The sequence below is a fragment of the Rutilus rutilus genome, assembly GCF_951802725.1.
Source record: "Rutilus rutilus genome assembly, chromosome: 11".
Lineage (NCBI taxonomy): Eukaryota > Metazoa > Chordata > Actinopteri > Cypriniformes > Leuciscidae > Rutilus > Rutilus rutilus.
Window position 1 is genome coordinate 3,152,591 of NC_140216.1, and position 24,592 is coordinate 3,177,182.

The 24,592-nt window shown below is 38.8% G+C and overlaps 1 protein-coding gene across 1 annotated transcript in view; it reads left to right on the forward strand.

Moving 5' to 3' along the window:
* Positions 1 to 24,592, forward strand: part of csmd3b (CUB and Sushi multiple domains 3b) — a gene marked incomplete at its 5' end in the record, with an annotated part of 443,617 nt that overhangs the window by 403,865 nt on the left and 15,160 nt on the right. Inside the window, 6 exons of the mRNA XM_084423901.1 lie at positions 5,488 to 5,670; positions 8,548 to 8,724; positions 11,029 to 11,208; positions 17,768 to 17,941; positions 19,256 to 19,429; positions 23,081 to 23,154. Coding sequence (XP_084280027.1) covers positions 5,488 to 5,670; positions 8,548 to 8,724; positions 11,029 to 11,208; positions 17,768 to 17,941; positions 19,256 to 19,429; positions 23,081 to 23,154 — 962 coding nt within the window. The remainder of the gene's footprint in view (positions 1 to 5,487; positions 5,671 to 8,547; positions 8,725 to 11,028; positions 11,209 to 17,767; positions 17,942 to 19,255; positions 19,430 to 23,080; positions 23,155 to 24,592) is intronic.

Genomic DNA, 24,592 nt, shown 5'->3' on the forward strand with positions numbered 1-24,592 from the left:
CTGATGTACTTACAAACTTTCCAATGCCTCGTTTTATGAGTACAGAACCTATTTGTACTACTGTAGAAGTTTGGTACCATTCTGGGCATTACTAGTGGGGTAATTTACGAGATACAACCTTGGATCCATTAGCGCCTGCACTAAGCCATTCGGCTGATATCTCTAAATAAGCTCTAACTTTAATAATGTTCGACCAAGGGAAAAAAGGCTTCTGGGGGGGTGTTTGGCTCGAGGTCATGGTGCAAAGGACCCTAGGATGAATTTACTCCGAACCCTCCCTTTAACAATAGAATGTATGCATGTGACGTCACAGTCGGCCGGAGTGACTGCGGTTACACACACTGAGTGGCAGCATTGGTTTTCAGCGTGAATGCCGCGAAAAACACACTAAACACATCTAAAATGGGAAAGAGCTTTGAGATGTACTGTACAAGTAAATTTGACAAGAGATCTGAGGTGTATTTTTACAGACTGCCGAAAGCTACAGAAAAGAGAAGCTGCAGTTCACAGAAACAACTGGATCCAGTCAACCAAAGGTGGATTTGCAGTTATCATTGTGTGTCAGTATGCTGAATTTTATGGTAAAATCATACCCTATATATTGTATTGACAGCTCATCAATTAAAACGTTATCATCGTATAATACCGTAACAAATGCAATGCTCATTGGGCCTCATTCACCAACCGTTCTTGCGAAGAAATGTGTTCTTAAACCCCACTTACGCACTTTTTACGAAGATTCTGACACTCACTAATGTTTTCTTACCTTGGATTTGTTCTTAGCCAAGAACAAAATCTACGCACACTCAAGAGCATTTGAGTTATGACAGTTTGCTCCAAATAATTGGTTACTGCATTTTATTTAATTCTACAGTGGTTTACAGTGATAGTATTTTACTGTAATGTAATTCTGATCATTTGTTGAAAAAATAATCACAGTATGCAAAGAAACACTTAACGCTGCAATTTACATCAGCAATTAAGCTGATTAAATCAAATATTATGCCTCGTTTGGCATTTACCTGTTGCAGTAGAATTTCTATTTCAGAATTACTGAAGTTCTTTCGTTTGGTGATCGGTGGACCACGGCCATCTGTGCATCTTTTGGACATTCTCCAACTTTTCTTGCACACGGCCCTGAAGTGTCATGTCCTTATATGGGAATTTGCGGGGCGTTTTCTTATGCTAATTAGGAACAACTGGCACACGCTTTCAATTACGAAGACGTGGGATTCATCAATCCTAAGAGCACAGGTGCGAACAATTCTGTTGTTTAAGAACATGTCATGAATCCGACGTAAGATAAGTGAAAATTCAATAAAACTTTTTAAGAATAGAAAATATTGCATTCTTTACTTTGTAACATATGCCTGATTATTGTGGTAGAAGGGAAGTGACTTTAGTGGACTTTTTTGCCATTTCTTTGACCGAAATTGTAGAGACAGGACAGGGAAGAATGAGATGTTGGATCTGTGTGTCCTGATTGAGTGTGGAGAATGTGTGCTTGAAAGGCAATGTTCACCCAAAAATGAAGATTTTGTGTTCTGCAGAATACAAAAGAAGATATTTTGAAGGCTTCTTCAGCTGTTTTTGTCCATACAATGCCAACATTAGACACCATGGACTTTCATTATATGGACAAAAAAAGGACAAAACATCTTCTTTTGTGTTCCACAGAAGAAAGAAAGTCATCCAGGTTTGGAGTGACATGAGGGTATAAGTAAATGTCATTTTTGGGTGAGCTAACTTTAAATGCTAGGCTATGGCTCGGTCAGTTCTTCGGTTTCATATCTGTTGTCCAAAAGCATATCTGACCAGAAGTGAAAAATCAAACCTGACTGCTAAAAGCCACCAAAGATGCAACTGATCAATAATCCATGTTTAATTCCCCACTCGAGGCTTGTGGGTGCAGAAAGATGACATTTACTATAGTGTCAGTCATCTGTCAGAAGTGCTGCATCGAAGTGTGAACTGCATGTTTTCAGTGACTTCTTTTGATCAGAAGTGGCTGTACATCAACTTGTGACATGCAAATGGACATATACCCTCTCCTGGCGTGTCCACGGTGGTCTCGGAGCTGCTGTTGGATAAGTGGAAGAGCTCCAGCGGGACGGCTAATACAGCAGTCCCCTCTGTCTGCCCTTGAAGTGTGATGCTTGGTCAGCACTCTCTCGCTGACAGAGAGTCCAAACACACACACCTCCCGGCTCTCGCGCCTCTCGTCCTTTGCCACCAGCAAGAAAGACAAAGACTGAACATGACATAAAAACACGCAGCGACATACAAGCACACGTAGACCTCCCAGGAAATTTACCACCGTGCATTTACTCGGAAAGAGTTTACCAATAAGAGCCGGCCGTTGCATCACGCCCCGAGAAGAGTACATGTCACTGTCACAACACATTGAAGTAGTTGACTACCCGACCAGTCTATGCAAGCGTGACCGATGGGGTTCCCGCTTCCTCACTTAACTCCATGTCAACATGCATCACGTCGGTCTGGCCGCGGGTCCCACTGTGTGACGCATGGCACATGTGTGCGATTTATAAGTCTGCGGAATTAAAACCTGCCAGTCATGCAAGGGTCAACGACTGGTCCTTCAGCAGAAGAGCCTGTTCCAGCGGCTCACTGACGTATTAATAAGTAAGAGGAACATCCTGCAGTCCTTTAATAACAGTCATTTTAATCTGTCCTGTGGGCCGCCCGCCACTAGCCCTGCCTATACTCCCCAGCCACACTGATGAATTACATCTGGGTTTTTTTTTTTTATATATATATATATACAGCTGCCTGTTCTTAAATAAATCATTACTTGTTTATGGAGCCGGCCGGTTCCTTTGACATGGGTTGTTTTAGATGTTGGCTGACCTGATATGAGAGGGGAGTTTTATATTAAGTATTTTATGTTTGCCTTTAGGGTGTTGGAAGGGTTGCACCAAATGAAGGTCTTTGGGACATAAAGTTCATACTAGTGCTCTCTGAATATATACAGTATATGAAGAGTTCAGATGCAAAAGCCTCTAAGTGACATCTGAAATTCTAGAATCTAGAATTTTTATCAAGCTTGTATGTTTAAGTTCAGTAATTTCACTTAAATGACAATTAATAGGTAATTTTCATTGCCATTTAAGTGAAATTACTGAACTTAAATATCCGAGCTTGATAAAAAATGATCATTCTAGAAGAATATTTCAGATGGCACTTAGAGGCTTTTGCATCTGAACTCTTCATATATAGCAGCAGGACTATCCTAACTTGCATAAATGAACTATAATGTCCTGCACCCACTATAACAAAAATATAAAAGATTATGTATGGTGTCTGAATAATTTTTGGTTTGACTGTATATGCCATGTTTATATGAGTGAGGTCTTGTCAGGTAAGACATGAGGTCTGAGTCTGCCATCACGTTCAGAGGCTTTCGGTAAGTATTTATTTTATGCATTGATATAATTGTGCAGTGCTCAAATACTCAGTAGTGTGTGAATTGTAACTTACGCCAGAACTAAGCTAAGTTGCACACAGCTGGTACAACTTGCCTCGGATCTATTTTAGCTCTTGTGGTTTCAGCAATAAGTCATGGTTTCTAACACTGTGTCCTAATCAGCTTTCCAGCGGCGAGATATTTGTCTGTGCACGCAGAATGTGAAACTGCTGTGCGACGTGACACAATCACAACCGATCACTTTCTATATTTGGTGTGGCTATATTATTCATAAGCCCTACAGTATGTGCGTGTGCAGGTGTGTGTGTGTGAGTGTGTGCTGATGATGAATGGAGCGCAGGTTCAGGTGAGGTGCAAGGCTGCAGGGCCCTGAGCTCAGATATATGGATGCTGCAGGAATCAATCAGGAATATCAATTTCCAGAGAGCTGTAGCAAAGCCTTGAGTTCATGAGGAAAAAAGCTGTCCTCCTCCAAGATTACATCCTGAGAGAGGCCGCAGAACAGGCGAAGGACTAGTCATCCTTTTTTATTCGTTTGACAGTAGAATAGGTTAAAATGGTACGTTTCTTTGCACTTGACGCAAATTCTTGATTTATTTCTTTTTTCTGCCTCATATTTTCCTATTTCATTCAGTTTCATTCACTGTAATGCGGGATCTTTTGTTACTTAAAATAACTTTGTTCTGTCATTCTATCTATCTATCATCCATCCATCCATCATCAATCATCTGTCAGTTTTTCTATCTATCATCTTTCTATCTATCTATCCATCCATCCATCCATCCATCCATCCATCTATTGTCTGTCGTTCTTTCTATCTATCTATCTTATCTATTTATTTTACAACCATCAAATCAGTATTTACAGTACATACAGTGCGTGCAGAATTATTAGGCACGTTGATTTTCTGATCATATTTTATTCCCAGGAACATTTAGCCAATTCCAAACCATATTAATCTTAATAACTACTATTAATTTTGTATTTAATCATTTATAAGTGATATATAATTGTTCATGAAGGCTGGAAATGAAAAATTTCTTATTTTCAGGTGTGCAGAATTAGTAGGCAAGTTTTCTATTACAGATCAAATAAGCCAAAAAAGAGATTTAACAAAGACTGAAAAGTCAAAAATTTAAAATGAAAAGAATGCAATACTAATGCGATATTAGAGATTGCAGTTAAGGCATGACCATTGGACAGTGAAATGCTCATTGGGTCAGCAGGGTCAGACAAAAACAGGTGGAGAAGAAAAGACACATGTTAACTGCAAAAGAATGCAGAATTATGGTGAAGAATTAAGTGTGAAATCATTAGGAACCCTTTAGTCTTCAGCGCCACCATTTTCCAGAGCTGCAACCAACCTGGAGTCTCCAGAAGTGCAAGGTGTCAGGGTCTCAGAGACTTAGGTTAGGTAAAGAATCCTAAAAAATGACCCCCTCTTAATAAGAATCACAAGCTGAAGTGTTGTAAAATACATGAAGACTGGTTTTTTTTATAGGCTTTATAGACAGACAGATTGAGAGTGACTCTTGAAGGACCAGCACCACATCCTCTTCTACCACTATTTGAAGAATCCATCTTCTAGAATACGTTTTAATACGTTTTTGGAGTTTATTTTTAGTCCATCTCCTACCCTGAAGTCCGTTTTGCAGAGATGGACTAAAAATGATCTAAAAAGTATTTATAATGCATTAATTATGCCTTGTAATGCATCTTACAATGCATTGTATTGTCTTGTTATAATACACTATAATACATATCTATTAATTGAACACGCCTTTAGAAATTATAATGCATTAAATCACATGATAAAAACATCCAATTTCAGCTGTAACAAGAAATCTGCAGTATATTTAAAATTCACCCTATATGTTCACTTAAGGGTGATATTGTGATAAAAGAATACTAACTAATGCAGCTTCTGTCATTAAAATGATGAGTTTAATATTTTATCCAATATATTATGCCATATACAACAGGGATATGAACATTTACGAAACAGTTGTAATGACCCCCGCCTCTTCTCTTTGTCTCTGAAGGTGATTCATCGGGGACATGCGGTGACCCAGGCACACCGTCCCACGGCAGCAGAGATGAGAGTGACTTTCGGATTCGCAGTAAAGTGCACTTCAGCTGCTCGCTGGGATACGAGCTTTTTGGCTCGGCAGAAAGGATGTGTTTCCCCAACGGCACGTGGTCCGGTTCTCAACCGTCCTGCAAACGTAAGCGCCTGCAGCATCTCTGAATCTGCCCAACTCCCACTCACACTAAACACACTCTCCTCTGACTTCACCGGGTGAACAGGACATCTCAGCCCAAAGCTAGTCAGAAGTTTTCACAAGTCATCGGCTGATCTAAGGCTTTGTACAAACTGCACACAAATATGGTTTGGTTGTCAAAGCCGATATTTAGAGCTGACTGTCATTTTGCATGTGATGAAATCCATTTGTTCAGATCTGGCATGTTATAGTATGTCTGGTTCAAATTTTTATTTATTTTTTCTCAAATTTTGATCATACTTTCATTTGATGGCCATTCAAACGTAGCCATTGTATTCCCGGTGAAATCATTTTTCAATCAAATTATTTATACACTACCGTTAGATAGATAGATAGATAGATAGATAGATAGATAGATAGATAGATAGATAGATAGATAGATAGATAGATAGATAGATAGATAGATAGATAGATAGATAGATAGATAGATCGATCGATCACATCTTTCATTAATTTTCAGTTTCACATATTGTTGACTTGTTCTACATTTTATGTAATTCCTACTTTATAAAAAGATCTCAATGACTGGTGGGCTGAAGATTTATGCATAACCACTATATGAAAAGACTTTCTCATCAGCAAGTGAGAGTTGTTTTGGAAGTAAAAGATGGAAATCGTGACCTTCTCATTGTTGCAGATCTATTAGTGGAACTTATTAAACCCTTTAACAAGCATTGCCTTTTTTATTTCTTAAGTGCTGAACCTTCCTGTTCATTTCAATAATGATATTGCATCCATCCAACCCCCTGGAAGCAAGACTTGTCTTTGCTATACCATAAAATAGTCCCAAAAGTCATTTATCAGTGACAAACAATAAAATCAACTACCCGCTAAATCACCGTCCGTATTGTTACCTGGTGTTTTATTTGGGCCCGTTACAGTTGTACAGTTGTCAGAGTCCCACACCACGTAATAAAGCCACATTTTCCCCGAGGCTGTAAAGTCTACAGCACAAATGAAAGATGACCAGGCTCTTCCCGGGGCAAGCAGCCAGTGTTTTCTTTAGGAAACATGATGCACCATCTTGTTTTCTTGCTCCGAGACCTGACTAATGGTGTTTCTCCCAGGGCTCCCACTGAAAATATAGTTGACATGACCCGAGCCATTGTGCGGGAATCATTTTTGAGAGACGGCAATTGGCACCGGGACACAGGAACACTGACTAATTGAGGGGGAAGGTGTCGCGCTGTTATCCGTCCCTCATGCCGTGAAGTCACAAGCCCTGTGGGAATCACAACGGTCAGCGTGTCATCGCAAGACAAATCGAGCGCTGAAGTTCCCGGGCATGGAGGTGTACCGCAAGCGCTGTCATTTTAACAACTGCACAGAGAGATGATTCAATCCTGAAAGGAAGCCCGAGTCCCTCCATTGCTTGGCGGTTTAATAGGTTTTCCAACGGTTAATTCACTCAAACAGCATCTCCGCGGCTCTCTTTTGTTCATTTCATTGTCTCGGTGCCATGCTCCGGGTATGATCTACAGGCCTGTCACACCATATCTTCAAACTTCATCCCCACTTATTTAAGCCTTGCAGACGCTAATACCTCATTCTGTTATAGCCACTGTCCCTTATCATAGTCATTACATGGTCAAATGATCTCTGTTCCTTTAGACCATCACTTTCTTCCCATCAGATGTCCATAAAAGATATATCAAATGCAGGGTGGGGAAAGCAAGCTACTCACAAAGTATATGCATGTACAGTATTACACGTAACGGACTACTTCTCCATAAATTGTAATTAGATTCAGTTGCTGATAACTTCATGCTATTACTTGTTAGAAAGCACATAGACTTGTGTAGCCAGACCTTTGACTGAACAGCGTATGGTTTGGTCCGGTGCATATTGCCGCTTATTCTTGCCAAGAACCACTTACTTAGACAGTTTTTGTGAGCAATGTGTATCGAACAGACTGTGTGTGCCATCTGAGACACAACGATACGAGGCTGAGCAAGACACTAGGGGTATGTACTGTATGTGATATTTTTAAGTCGCTTTTTAAAAGCTGTTTATGTAGAAGCACAATTTATGAAAGTGAAAATGCATATGCATTATAGATTAATGTCTTGATTTTTTTCATGTACACTATTGTTCAAAGTTTGGGCTCGTTTTTGAAAGTCTCTAAAGCTCAAGACTGCATCATTACATTAATATTGTGAAATATTATTACTATCTAAAATAATTTTTTTCTAATATATTTTAAAATGTACCGTAATTTATTCCTGTGTTTTCAGCATCATTACTCCAGTCTTCAGTGTCACATGATCCTTCAGAAATCAGTATAATATGCTGATTTTGCTGCTCAAGAAACATCAATGTTGAAAACAGTTTATTTAATAATATTTGATTAGTAGGAAGTTCAAAAGAGCAGCATTTAATTGAATCAGAAATCTTTTGTAACATTATAAAGTGTCACTTTTGATCAATCTAATGCATCTTTGCTAAATGCAAGTATTCATGTATTTCCCCCAAAAAAGAAAAATTGCCCCCTAACTTTTGAACGGTAGTATATGTTTAAATAAATCTCCTGATTCTGTCACATAATATCTAACATTTGGACAATGTCTATGATTTCAGTTTAGAACCTTGAGAAATCATTTAATCATAAACAAGGTTTTATGATGGCCATCATTTAAATGATTATATAAATAAATAGTTCCTTCAGTATATAAAAGCATTTGTTTCTGGGTCAAAATGATTTAAGATGATGCAACAGGTCACAGTACAGTAAACAAGAGATAATAGGACAGTAAGGTAGGCCTACATGTGTGAACAGCTCTTCATAACTCTTCATATATTTGTGTTTCTGAAATACTATAGCGGTGCAGTGTGGTAACCCTGGGACTCCCAGTAACGGACGGGTTTACCGACTAGACGGCACCACCTTTTCACACTCGGTCATCTATTCGTGTATGGACGGCTACTTGCTGAGCGGCTCCACCACACGGCAATGCCAAGCTAACGGCACCTGGTCTGGCACTGCACCCAACTGCACCTGTGAGTCCCTTCATACTCCATGTTTTCTAATAAACCTAAATGGCCTCAGAAGCTCTTCATTCCAGGCTATAATTGAGGTGATGTGACAGATGTGCTTGTGGGATTCATTTGTGTAAAGCTGTACTAAAAATATATCATCATGGTAACAGGCCTTGACTGATAGAGAAAAGTTCACGCGACCAACTTCATGAAAGCTTCATTCAGGCATCTCCATGAGAGTTGCTAGTGTTCATTTGCATATGGAAGATTAGAAAGTTTTCAGATAAGTGCATTTTGTGGAAGAATTGGGTCATAATTGGTGGGATTGCCGGATCAGGTTTCTCTGAGATGTTCTTTTGTTAAAGGGAGGAAGATGAACAGGTCAGAATAATTCATCACCTGCCTCTGGTAGATACATGAATCAATTATTTCAATATTTCAAAATCGCAATGCAGAGCCCTGTTCGTTCAAATGCCATAATCCGTTTCCACCTTATGTTTATTCATTTTTTCACATTTCAATGTGCCAAAACAACCTTTTTGTATAATCTGTGGGTTATAAAATAAAAGGAGCCAATGAGAGGGACTTGTCATTTCGTTGGCAATGCAGGAAAACAATGCAACGTAGCTTTAGCAAACAAAATTATTGGCAGTTAAAAAACTCTTCTTTACATTGATTAGGCTTATTATTACAGATGTGTTATTAAACCAATGTTTTAGAGAGTGCCTGCTAAAGTTAAAATGAATCAAAATTGACCCTATTTGCTTTCTTAATGCACTGTAATTAATAAATATATATATATTTCTTAATGTGCATTAAGAAAGCAATGCATATATACTGTTAAATTTACAATTACAACTTATAACTATGTTTCATCTAGTGATATAATGTTAACATACCAATCTATAATACATAATACAATAACAGAAAATGCAACCAAAATATCGTATGTACATTACTGATAGCAACAAATAAGAAACAACAAAAATTATTTGTACCATACTTCCTTGTACTGTTTTTCACGGCAATTCATAGTTTTCACTTGCAAAAACCCTACATTTCACAGTATTCTACAGCAAAATGTCATATAATGCGAACTATTTACGTTTTTCAATGTATATGGTAAGGTAACGTGTTAAACAATTAACAGTTTTTTACTGTAGCATTTAAAAAAAATTCTGTAAAAAATAAAAATAAATCATCAAATAGCTATTTTTTAGTCATTGTTTTTGCTCATGGTTAGCTTGCGGATCACACTTTGTATCATTTCAATCTATTTCATTTGGATATGTGAGTGATGTAACGCTCACACATCATAGTAGTAATAGTTGTTTGAGGAATGATGAAGAGCCACACAACACAATAAAACAGCTTAGCCTGCGTAATGTGTCTTGGTAAGTTGGCATTATCATCCATAATCACATCGCTTAATGCTCTCACCCTTAAACATGGGCGTATTCCCTGCGTACTGTAGACTGGGATTATGTGTGAGGTGCACCAAACCAGCTCTGATTGATGCGGCTCTACATGTGTTTATTGAGTGGGCCGAAAGCGGTGATACATGGCCGTGTCCAAGGGAGGAGTCACATTAGCATTTAGCGTTAGCCATTTCTCACCATCAGCTGACATGTTTATGTGCGAGGCCGCTGATGGATTTTACAAAGCATCATTTTCCGTCCTTTTCCAAAAGACACAAAACGTATGGCAACTCAAGGGTGACAAATAAGTAATGGTTCACCATAAATCAATAGAGGAAATTAAGATGTTGCATCCGGGAAATAATTAAATAAATGCGCTGATCGAGCGAGGTTTTGTCAGCCACGGCAAAGTGCAAAACTACAAATTTGTTTCATCTGAATTCCAGTGGCGCCACGTTCTTTCTCGCATCATTCCTATCCAACCACCTCTTATTTATCCATTGGAAGGAATGATAATTGTAAAAGATCTGTGGAATTGATTTGAAGTTGCACCTCGGGGACATCGGTGGGAAGGGAGCCGTGCTTGCGTGCTACTATCGATTTCTTTACATAATAGCAAGATCTATCATTTGAAATAAAAAAGCCAGGGGTCCTAAAGATCGCTGTAGCGTAAATGAGTTGTTAAAGATGATTTGTGGACGTGGCTCCCCAAGGTTTGTTTCGATAGCTTCAATCACATTGCCACAAAAAGCTATGATTGCCATCTGATGAGTCGTATGAAATATTGAATAAAGATCTACAGTGCTGTTGTGTGGCACATTGTACATTACCCAGCTCACATTGTACTAAACACAGTAGCTTATGTTGGGCTATAAACATCATAATTCTGAACATCTTTCATTTTCAGTGATCAACTGCGGAGACCCCGGAGTGCCGGCCAATGGGCTGAGATATGGTGAGGACTTTACCATTGGACAAAACATCACGTTTATGTGCCAGCCCGGATACACGATGGAAAGCGAGAGTTTCTCCACCATCACCTGTACCGGAAACGGTACCTGGAACGCACCTGTGCCTTTCTGTAAAGGTAAAACTTGATTTAAACTTCATTGGACATAATAAGAATAACAGTTGTAATAAATTCCGATGACACTTTACAGTTAGGTTCAATGCTTAAAGAATATTAGTTATCATGTGATAACAATCAACAATACTTTTACAGCTTTGTTTAAAAGGAATAGTGCAATTCTGTCATTTTTTTCATCGTCATTTCTTCTGTAGAACGTATAAGATATTCTGAAGGTTGTCTCCACTGGTTTTGTCCATTTAATGAAAGTCAATGGGTCCAAAAGAACTTTCATGGCCCCCACTGACTTTCATTTTATGCTAAATAAAATAGTGCATCTCTGCACTCTAAAAAATGCTGAGCTGTTTCAATCCATATTTGGGTCAAATATGGACAAAAAAGGACAAAAAAATGTAACCAATAGTTGGATTTGTTCATATTTGGGTCAAATATGGACAAAAAAGGACAAAAAAATGTAACCAATAGATGGATTTGTTCATATTTGACCCAAACATGGGTTGAAACAACCCAGTGTAGGTTAATCTGGTATGTGTTCATTTATACATATACTATTTTATGTGCTATTTTACTAATAATTTTTTATTGAGGACCAAACTTATTCACCACTTCATTCATGATAGAGTTATGAGGTTTGACTGACAGTTTGAGGATCCAATAGAGTTATGAGGTTTAATCACAAGCTCTTTTTAATACTATAAGGCCTGGTTTCACAGACAAGGCTTAGATTAAGCCAGGGTTAATTCAATTCGGACATTTAAGTCGTTTTTATAAATGTGCCTTAGAAAAAAAACATTGCTGGTGTGCATCGTGAGACAAAACAATGGCATTGACATATTTTAAGGAATGTCTGTGCAAGTTGCTTTCAGCTTACACAGCTCAAACATGCATTTTAGTCTGGGACTAGTTTAAGCCTTGTCTGTGGAACCGGGGGTAAATTGGTAAAACTTTTGCAAAACCCACAGACACACGTAACAAAAACTGCCTTTTTCCACCTTAGAAACATTGCTAAGCTACGTAATATGCTATCAGTTTCTGATGCAGAAAAGTTAGTTTATGCATTCATGACCTCGAGACTAGATTACTGTAATGCTTTATTAGCCGGTTGTCCTGCATCCTCAATAAACAAGCTACAGTTAGTCCAAAATGCCGCCGCTAGAGTTCTTCCTAGATCAAGAAAATATGATCATATAACACCGATTTTATCATCACTGCATTGGTTACCTATAAAGTTCCGTATTAATTACAAGGTATTGCTACTGACTTATAAAGCCCTAAACGGCTTAGCTCCAGTCTATTTAACGGATCTTCTATCGCCCTATAATCCATCGCGCTCTTTAAGATCACTAAATTCAAGGCTTTTGGTCATACCTAGGATATCCAGATCCACCAAGGGAGGGAGAGCATTTTCACATTTAGCTCCAAAACTCTGGAATAGCCTTCCTGATACTGTTCGTTGCTCAGACTCACTCTCCCAGTTTAAAACTAGATTAAAGTCGCATCTCTTCAGCCAGGCATTCATATAATATTTTTAATCTTACAGTTCAAACTACAATCCGGCCTCTAGTTCATAAACGCCAGAGGAGAACTGGCCCCCGACTGAGCCTGGGTTCTCCCAAGGTTTTTTTTTTTCTCCATTAGGTCACCTGATGGAGTTTTAGGACACCATTAGGTCAATTGATGGAGTTTTAGTACACCATTAGGTCACTTGATGGAGTTTTAGGACACCATTAGGTCACCTGATGGAGTTTTAGGACACCATTAGGTCACTTGATGGAGTTTTAGGACACCATTAGGTCACCTGATGGAGTTTTAGGACACCATTAGGTCACCTGATGGAGTTTTAGGACACCATTAGGTCACTTGACGGAGTTTTAGGACACCATTAGGTCACCTGACGGAGTTTTAGGACACCATTAGGTCACCTGACGGAGTTTTAGTACACCATTAGGTCACCTGACGGAGTTTTAGGACACCATTAGGTCACTTGACGGAGTTTTAGGACACCATTAGGTCACCTGACGGAGTTTTAGTACACCATTAGGTCACTTGATGGAGTTTTAGGACACCATTAGGTCACCTGACGGAGTTTTAGGACACCATTAGGTCACTTGATGGAGTTTTAGGACACCATTAGGTCACCTGATGGAGTTTTAGGACACCATTAGGTCACCTGATGGAGTTTTAGGACACCATTAGGTCACTTGACGGAGTTTTAGGACACCATTAGGTCACCTGACGGAGTTTTAGGACACCATTAGGTCACCTGATGGAGTTTTAGGACACCAGTAGGTCACCTGACGGAGTTTTAGGACACCATTAGGTCACTTGATGGAGTTTTAGGACACCAGTAGGTCACCTGATGGAGTTTTAGGACACCATTAGGTCACCTGATGGAGTTTTAGGACACCATTAGGTCACTTGACGGAGTTTTAGGACACCATTAGGTCACCTGATGGAGTTTTAGGACACCATTAGGTCACTTGATGGAGTTTTAGGACACCAGTAGGTCACCTGATGGAGTTTTAGGACACCATTAGGTCACCTGATGGAGTTTTAGGACACCATTAGGTCACTTGACGGAGTTTTAGGACACCATTAGGTCACCTGATGGAGTTTTAGGACACCATTAGGTCACCTGATGGAGTTTTAGGACACCATTAGGTCACTTGACGGAGTTTTAGGACACCATTAGGTCACCTGATGGAGTTTTAGGACACCATTAGGTCACTTGATGGAGTTTTAGGACACCAGTAGGTCACCTGATGGAGTTTTAGGACACCATTAGGTCACCTGATGGAGTTTTAGGACACCATTAGGTCACTTGACGGAGTTTTAGGACACCATTAGGTCACCTGATGGAGTTTTAGGACGCCATTAGGTCACTTGACGGAGTTTTTCGGTTCCTTGCCACTGTTGCCTTTGGCTTGCTCAGTTGTGGATATTTTGGGGATATTTAATTTGATTTTATCAATCAATAAATTCTACTAGAAACAAACCTTGTTGTATTATTTTAATTTAATACTGTGAAGCTGCTTTGATACAATCTGTATTGTGAAAAGCGCTATACAAATATACTTGACTTGACTTGACGTAAAGCGTGACCAATAATAATGATTAAGAGAGAAAAAATGGAGATCCGAGGTTTCCGCCAAACAGTTTTACTGTTTAACATATTTTCAAGTTGAATAAATTAAGAAAGATTTATTGGACTATACACAAATGTAAATTAACAACGACCAATAGTATATTTACAAATTAACATTGACAGTGTTTATTAATTTAGATTAGGTTCATTGTTGTTTCCCGATACTTAATGCGTGTTAACAAATTGAACCTTCTAGTAAAGTGTTCCCTAAATTCTCCTTTGTGGTCCCAAGATTAACACATTACTCCAGCATTCTCTCTGCCAAGTAAAGCCAAATAGCTTTATTGTTCACAAGGCACGGTTTAAGATTACTCTCTCACTGATATATCTCTGCACATCTGGCCTGAACCGCCCCGAGCGTTCGATGCACAGATGCTCCTCCTAGAGCGAGTTGAGGTCTTCCAGCTTTGTGTCTTCGCTGTTGTGATGGATGTCTTGTTTGAAATGTAGGGATGAATGTTTATGCACCCTTGTAAGTCATCTTTTCTCGTGCGATTTCGCCACAGCCGACGCTAAACATTCATGTTTTATCAACCAATCATGCTGTTTGACAAATGACAATCGTATACGCAGACACAGACGGAGCGTTCAGCCCTTAAGCGCTGTGTTGTTCCCATTATTATAATCAGCTTTGACCTATGAGCCCTTGCATTTCTTGTAATTAATTTCACAAATGACTCCTGTCATCTTCCTACTGCCAAGAGATGAACTAGTACTGAATATATCAAGTGATATGAAATTGAATTTCAGGTTTGGACGTTGCATTTGTGATCCTCCTCACCAGTGTCCTGGCCTCGAATGCCATTTTGCTAAGCTCATTTAGATAGACACAGATGTCTCATTTATTCCTGAAGGCAGCGACCTCCTCCTTCTCTTAAAGGACATGTTGTGCATACATATCTGAGGAGCCTTGAACTTCATATCCTCTGTCTAAACTGATATTCTGTCTCACTAATATGCTTGCTAAAGTGAGTTTGCTCAAAAAAGAACCACTCCCACCTGTGTCAAACGCTTCAGGTGTGGGAAGGATCCTGACATTGAGCGTGTGTGCGTCCCTTCTCTCTCTTTTCTTCAGTTGTAGACAGTATGAAATATTCATTAGCTCAGGAGCCTCAATCTGGTCCATGCCTTTTAAAAGGATGCCAACACTGATTCTGATTAATAATACAACATTGGTTGGATCACATGAGTCAAGCAAAGACAACACGATCAGCTCATAAAGAAGCGGTCAAATGTTTTGTTTTTGCAGACAGTTATTGCAGTCTGGCTGGAACTTTACCATGGTATAAAGAGGGTTGTATTGGGTGTTGCTCCATGTGTCATCATGAGTGCCCGATTGAGCAAGGCATTGGCTTCCTGTCTGGTGGAGTGTGATTGATTTTAAAAGCTCGTGTGGTACCTGAGGACTGATAACTGGGGGAAGAGGACTTAGCTCACAGAGTTGTGCGGGCAGTTATTGGAAAAGATGTGGCCTCTAAGACAGATATAGCATTCAGTGCCTTCAATAGTGTTCGCAGAAGCGATTCATCTCTCTACCATAACTGAACCTGCTAGTACTGCGATAGTTAACACTTCTTTAGACGTATCGTCGTCGCTTCTTCTCTCTGAGAAAATCCTACTTTTCTATCGCAGGTTTGTGCTAGATGCGACAATTAATGCAGTTATTTAATGTGCATTGCGTGAAATGCTTTTCTTAATCCATGTCTTTGTCTTGTTTCTCAAATAAAATTTATAAAAAAGTTATAAAATATTATACAAAATTATGCAAATTAAATGTTTTATTAATAAATTATTTTATAAATCTTCAAAAAATTTAAGAATCACTGATTGAATACATATTCATATATGTAATAATTATTTTAACGTCTTATGTATAATTTTTATTTTTAGATTAATCATAATAATTGTATGTAATATTAAGCAACATCATTTGGACCGTTTAAAAAACATGGCAGAAACAAATGGGTTCCGCTTTATTTCGATAGTCCACTTTAGATATTCTACTAACTATAAGTAACTTTGCAACTACATGTCAACTAGCAGTCATTAGAGTATTAGTAGACTGTTAGGGTTCGGGTTAGTATAATAAATCGACTTGTAGTTGCCAAGTTACTTATAGTCAGTAGAATATCTGTTGCGGGATCAACAAACTAAAGTTTTAGCAGATATTAAGCATACAGTCTACTAATCCTCTAATGAGATGTAGTTGCAAAATTAGTGACATAGTCTAAAGTGGACTATCGAAATAAAGTGTTACCAACAAAAGTAAAAATTTGATACATTCAACCCTGTTATCCATGTTGTTGTCAGAAAAAATAGTCCAACAAATATTTTTCTTTCATTTAATGAAAATAAAGTTAACTACAAACCACATTTGGTCCCAAACTCTCCCCATGGAGAGTTTTTATGTTTATTGCTAGAAATGAATCGCATCAAATAGGCTTTTAAACTGTATTTATTCCTCCGATGTTGGTAACAAGGTTGCAGACCTCATATAAACTGAACAGAAAATAAAGAAGCTCATATAATATTTAGTTTGCCCTCCTGAGGCTAACAATCAGTACATTCTGAAGGTTAAGCACTTCTTTTCACTGAACATTTGTTGAAAAGGGGGAAAAAAAGGCCCTGGGAAGTACTATTTGTTGTATTTTAAGGATGTTTAGACATTTTCAAATTTAATACTTGCTTAAAATAATTTTTTTACGTTGGTTACATTCTAATTTTACCATGGTCTGTTAATTCTGATTGGCTGGAAGGTGTGCATTAAACAAGTAGTTCTAGTCAGTTAAATCACCGTTCTATATACACACACACACACACACTTGCACACAGAGGTCGGAGATCACGCTACACACACATTCAGGAGCACAGAAGCTTATCAGTGCTGCCCACGTGACTTTTATTAATAAAATAGCTTTGCTACATTATATTTCTATGACGAAGTTTTTGTAACTCGTAGCTTCACTATTAGTAGACAGATGCTGCACAGCACGTAATTCACACATGCATCTCTCACTCTCTGACTCGATCGATAATTAATTACAATAAATGCTATAATTCATTCATTCAAGTAAATGTAATCTTACCGCACTACTTTATCTCTGTGTCTGATTTAAAGCGGCCGAATCCTGGATTTAAAGATCCGTAACTGATGAAAACAACCGTCATATTTAACATTCCGATCAAATATTGTGTTGCAAACACAATGCCGGGAAATGACCCTGGTATAAGCGGGATACCCGCGGCTTGCTGTGCATTAAATGATTTGAATGCACTCCGCTTCACGTCGGGTGGTTCTGTGCCTCCACGTCACGCATTAAAATCGTTAAATGCACAGCTAGCCGTGGATCATCCCTGACCTGTGTTAGAAATGTGATGTTGCTGAACTGTCCTCTGTTTAATGTGTCCGTTCAGCCGTGACCTGCACAGCTCCTGTGCCCATCTCAAACGGGCTCCTGGAGGGCCGGGACTTCGAGTGGGGCACCAGCGTGAGTTACAGCTGCTCCCCGGGATACGAGCTCTCCTTCCCTGCCATCCTCACCTGTGTGGGCAACGGGACATGGAGTGGCGAGGTGCCTCAGTGCCTGCGTGAGTACTGTACTATATTAATATTAATCAAACTGACTGCTTCATCCCTGTGGGTCTTTGCAACCCCTATGCATGCCAGCATTTCACAAAAAATGCACCTTATATACTTGCTGTTGGCACGGAATTAATGATCAGGTTTGATTGATCGAGTATGTATCATCATTGAATGTGAACATATAGGTCAACAAATTGACATTACATCCGCTGGATTACTAGATAGCAATATTTATTGAGGGCACCACCAGACACGGTGGGCTCAGCATGGTGTGGCTTGGGATATCAGTTCTGTCTCAGCACATCCAATGCTGTGTGATGCTTTGAACATCTGAGATGAGGAAACTGGTATGAGGATTTAAAGTTTAAAAAGCCTAGTTATCAGAAAGGTACCCTTGTTTTAGCCCTCACAAAAGCTGGCAAACTTTTGCTTGAGAAAGAAAGTGTGCCTCTGACTTTGTGATACAGATTTTTTCCTTCTCTTTCTTTTCCACTTTTATTTTATATCTTGACAGGATATCTATAATTCATCAAGAAAAGTCAAGTTTGTAGTGCTCGATCTCAGGCACAGTAGTCTGACCAGCATATTTATGATGGATCAGTCAGTTGGTGACGTCAAGCATGCGATTGATTTTTCCCTCAGACTCATTGTTTGCCTGACAGTGACAGAGCCACAGATAACGCTCTTCGTGGGCTTGGGATTTCCCACAGTATTCTGCGGCTTTTCTCAGAATAGCATACTCACGTACTATTCTTACTATTCCGTATACTGTTCAAAATGTTGGGGTCAGTATGAATTAGCAAGGCTGTATTAAATTGATCAAAATTGACAAAGACAAAATATTATATTTCAAATAAATGCTTATCTTTTGAACTTTCTACTCATCAAAGAGTCCTAAAAAATATCATGGTTTCCAGAACAGCCGTTTCAACACTGATAACAATCAGAAATGTTTCTTGAGCATCAAATATGAGAATGTCAGACATATTCGAATATGAGCATATTAGAGTGATTTCTGAAGGATCATGTGACACTGAAGACTGGAGTAATGGTGCTGAAAATTCAGCTTTGATCACAGGAATAAATTACATTTTAAAATATATTAAAACAGCTATTTTAAATTGTAATAATATTTCACAATATTACTATTTTTACTGTATTTATTTATTGATCAAATAAATGCAGCTTTGGTGAGCAGAAAAGTGCTATATAGAACTTTTTTTTCTAAGAGTGTACATGCATCTTTCAGCATCATTCATAACTAACCATTTGAGGATGATTTAGCTGACTGTGTTTCTTTATGATTTCTGTGATAATAGCAAAGTTCTGTGGAGATCCTGGAATCCCTGGTTTTGGCTCGAGGGAAGGCCGCAGTTTCATCTTCCAGTCCGAGGTGTCATTTATCTGCATGGCTCCCTACATCCCAGTGGGAAGCACGACACGCTTTTGCCAGGCTGATGGCACCTGGAGTGGATCCCAGCCTCGCTGTATAGGTAAATCAATTATGCTGACACAGTTTGCATGTTTAAACCATATGTTGAATTCCCATTGAAACGGACTGCCATAATAATTGTTATAAGTATGTATATCAAAACCTAATAATCCTAAAACCAAATAATAAGCCAGCTGGCCGCTACATCCAACTCTGCTAAGCGAGAAGCAATCACGGCCACTTAAAGGGCTCCTATGATGCTTTTTACGCTCAACGTTTTCAACGTTCAATGTTGTTGTTTTAGCATGAAAAAGCTGTGCAAAGTTACAAAGCAAAGGGAGTTATTCTCTATATCAGTGTCACTGTTTCTGAACTCCCTGAAACGCCTCCATTGTAGTCTTGAGTTTTCTTCTGGGAACAAACACGATATTCCTCATTTAAATAATTAACACGCATAATAAAGGGGCGGGGCCTGGTTGAGTTAGTTAGTAGTGCGTTGAAACTGGTGGTTATGGTAAGGGGCGGGACATTTCCCAAACACGCTCGAAGCAGTTGACCAATCACAACACACTTATCCAGCTGACCAATCAGAGCACATTGTGCTTTTCAGAAGGAGGGGCTTCATAGAGACAGGAACTAAACAGAGTGTTACTGACAGACTGGGAATAGAGGAGCTGCAACAATGGAGAATATGTGGAAAATAATCATTTTTTGGAGCATTCAAGCATGAAAACCTATTCTAGTAGAGGCCAAAAACAAAAGCTATTTTAAAAGTTCCCCTTTAAGTCCTTTGTCTCTTTAATGCTTTACGGTTCAGTTCAGCGAAAGTCTGGAAATTTAAGCTAGGTGGTCAGAATTTTAAGTTTTGCCCCAATTAACACTTTCCAGTAGCTCCAGCTGGGTGTTATGATTTCCACCCACGACGAAAAGCTATTTTGGTCTTTTTTGTATTGAGTATCAACTCCTCCAAAGAAATCAATGCCCTCCCACAGCCCAGGTCAGCGCTGCTCCAAGCCCGCCTGATGTTGTATTGACAATTATGGTGGGGAAGAACAAAGCCACTCCTTTTAGTGTCCTCAGAACAAGGGATGTGGGAACAGTCGGCAGACGAGTGGAGAGAATGAAGTGTGGATCCGAGGTCAGGGAAAACTTTATTGCATGAGAAACGTCAACTTGGCAAACTTATTTCTTGACAGTCGGCAATGGGAGCTGTTGTGAAGTTATTGTCCTCGATTCCCATGACCTCCTCAAACACAGGTGTGCTGAATACCACATTAATGGATTCTGAACAAACATCAATCAACAAAGAACAATTCATTGTTCATTAAACAATTTTTTTTTATGTATAATGAACTAGTAATGTTAATACATTTCAACTTATTGGGAAATATTACTGTGAAGTATTATTAATCAATTTGAAGTTGCTTTGTTTACTTTTTTAAGTTAAAGTTCTGATGAAATGGAAGTAGCAATAGATAATTTTTTGGTAATGTGACAGCATCCGTCAGCTGTTGATTGGATGTTGATTTTAAGAAAGAGGCGGGGTTTAAGCAGACTAAATTGTAGAATATGTATAATATTATATGTAGAATATGGCTTTAAGGTAGCAGGACAACTACATATATAATAGAAAACATTGTGTCAGAGTTCATTGTGTGAGCAACGTCTCAACGGAAGATTGAGGTATGATATTTTATAAGATCAATAACATGCCTTTTCAAAATAGGCTGAATTTGCATGTTATGCCGACTTTAACAATTAATTAACACTTTACCAGTTAATGCTGTTGTTTGGCACTTTTTTTGACTTCGCTGTATTTATTGTAAAATAATACCCAGATTTAGATCTTTACTGTTTTTGCAGGATAACTTATATTTATCATCTGATATTATTCCCTCGTCGATTGAGTTAACTTTTTAGTTATTAACTTTCAGTGTGTCTAACCCTTTTTTAAGGCTAGCTTGACTGTAGTTGAACTAGTTGAAATTCCTTAAACTTCCCCAGCACATTGTGGGCTGTGGGAGTTTCGGGTCTTTGTTCCTCCCAGGGTTTCATATAAAGGCACTAATCTCTGTAAAGCTGCTTTAGGGGGCAAATAAGGAGTCGTGTGAATTATAGTTCTATTAATGTATACATACCTCATATCCTTTCCCTGTGCATGATGGCTGTATTACGGCTACATCAATTTCTCCACATCTCATTAACAAAGACTCCTCTCACTGTCCCCCTACGTACAGTGTTTATCTGATTAAACCCCTCAGTTTATGCATTCATGAGGGAGTCCTTCTAACATCAATAAATACATTGATAATTGTTTTTAATTGAGCAAGTAATTGAATAAATGGTCCCAACTCTGTGAGGCCGTTATTAAGGAGCTGTGAACAGCCAGCAGGAGATTTGGATGAGCTCTGATTGGCGTTTTTAAGCATTTAGTGTATTGCGCCGACAGAAGATGTCAGCCATGGCCCCAAAGCAGGTGTAATCATTTAGCAGTTTCATTGGAGTGTTATTATGGCCTCATACAGTATTACACCATCAAAGAAAAATAAATTAAGTGCTCTTAAATGCCACTGCATATTTACCCACGCCAATGCTTATTGAATGAATCCTATTGGCTGTTCCCAGTTTCCACTTGGAAGATTATTGGGGTAAAAACCCCATGTAGTCTAGTTTGGTTAAATGCAAATAATGTAATTGAACTAACCTTAAAATTGTGCATAGAATAAATGGTTTTTTTAAAAGTTAGAGAAGACATTTTTTCATATCTTTTGTTGTTGATGTCAAGGGCTCTGCGTCCGAACTCTAGCGCAGATTCATCCATCAGTTGGTTGACGCAGGCAAACGCTGACATGAACAGGCTGTGTGACATGACAGCTCATCTTCAGAAAACATTGAACTCAGTTTATGCTGACCTCAGTGTGTTTGGCGGCCAAGAGCATGAAACAATCAGAGACATTTAGAAACCAAATTTATCAGTTGTACTATTCAGCCAATGTTTTATTGTAGGGCAAATGCAATTTTCATCTGAGTACCTCCATTCCCAGATATCTTTTAAATGGTGGTGATAATCAGACTTTCAAAACTTGGGAAGATGTGAACAAGTCCCATGTGCATGTAGTAGTTTTTACTTAATCCTATTTGGCCACCTAGTCAGTTCTTCTTCAAAATCAAAGCAACACGAGCACCGTCTGCAACTCTTTTCTCTGTATGGCAATGCAGTCATATATTTTCTCTGTGCTGACTCGGTATTAGAAGCCCCACACACACAAAAACTGGCATGGAAAAGGGGTTGGTTGTGTAAGCCTCGCAGGTTGTCCTGTCATTTGCACGCCTGCATTGAATCAAGGGTCTCTGCGTCAGCTCAAAATGTGCTCTACATCCCAATTACAGAGCAGCACATCTGTGTGTGAGCCGATGCACTTCTGCAGCAACACTGCCCCCTGCTGAGTCTCCATAAAACACTGCTGTTACGACACTGCTGCAGCACTTACATAAACACACAGGCCCATAACAATCACCATAAGCCCTAGCACTGCTTTGAGCGATGCGTCTGGGCTCAGGAAGGGCTATGTTGCACGTATTTATGAGAGATGAAATGCTGTTATGGTGGTGAGAAAGAAACTGCCTCCTGTGGCTGATAAGAAGATATTGAGAAGAAGAATGTGACTGGATGTTCATTTGTTTTGTTTTTCTTCTCCCTTTCTTTCCCCAGAGCCAACTCGCACCACCTGTGAGAACCCTGGGACGCCCCGCTATGGCTCTCTCAACAGGACCTTTGGCTTTAAGGTAGCAGGACGACCACATATATATAATAGAAAGCATTGTGTCAGAGTTCAATGTTCATGGTTCATGTCAGCTTGAGTGCTGCTCTCATGAAAGCCAAAGAGGGACAAACCAAAACACTAAGAAATGAGCACTAAGAATAACCAAATACTCTTCTGAAATGGTAATATTTTTTCAGTTAAACTTTTACTATTATTACATTATATTATAAAAAAAAACAGTATTGGATATTATTAGACTTTTATTGTATTTTTGTTGCTCTATTGTCCACAACAATATTCAAACGCCCCATGACTTTTCCAGATATTTGATATTTACTGGAAAAGGAAACTCACAATTTCTACCTGATATTTTAGGATTTCAGAGCTTGCCATAACTAGAATAATCTATGTTGATTAAAAATAAGCATAAAAATGCTCAAGAATTTGTTAATGTATATGACTTTTCCAAGTATAGTAATCACACTTTTATAATTCTTCAAAGAAAACCATTGTTGAGATGGTGACTTTAAAATAAGATTTTAAATTGTCTTTATTTTAAATCATTTTATGTCATCTTGGCCACCTGGTTGAGATCCACTGCTTAAATAGAAATAGTAAATCTCTAAATGAAACATTTTGTGGTCATTTACTAACCCGTATGTTATAGCTGAAGCTACAGCTTCTGATGACATGGAATATCGAGAATGATGGACCACTTTCACAAAGTTTTGTGTTTCACTGAAGAAAGAAATTAATACTGGGGTTTGAATAACATTAAAAATGTTAGGTGAACTATTCCTTTAATCTTCAAATTAATTCATATCTTCCCTTATTCCTTCCATGAAAGCGTTCTTAAGAATGATTCATGGCTTTTCTCAAACCCACTCCAGACAAACTACTTGGTGAAGGCCCTTCATTCCCTCACATCCACTACAAAATATTAATAAGCCCTCTCAAGACTTTTCCACTCCGAGTGTGGTCGTGAGGAGCGGTGAAATGTATGCATGGATGTAATAACACATGAGAACCACTCGAATATAAAAAAAAAAAATCAACTTCTCGGTAGTGCAAATAAATCTGATTATGTTTCGTCAGGAGAGCAGGACAGATGGGTGAACTTAGAGAGATGTGAAAAACAGAAAACACTGAGATTGCTGAGGAAGAGTGTTCATCGCTGGCATTACGAATTCAAGTCCTTACAGTATCAGAGGTCAAGCCTTCCGGAGGCTTCATGAAACCGCTAAATATCAGTAAATCATTTGTCTGGCCTGGAGAAAAAGGAGCCAGTCAAGCTCTTTTGCTTTCCGGGGCTTAATGATGTTGGAGTCGGCGAGCGGAGATATGGCACACCTCAGATAAGCAGCAGTGTCTATGGCTCGTCAACTGTGTTCGCAGTGAGCGGGGACATGTTAATCAATTAAAATACTATGCACTCTAATATGCACTCTTTGACGTGTTAA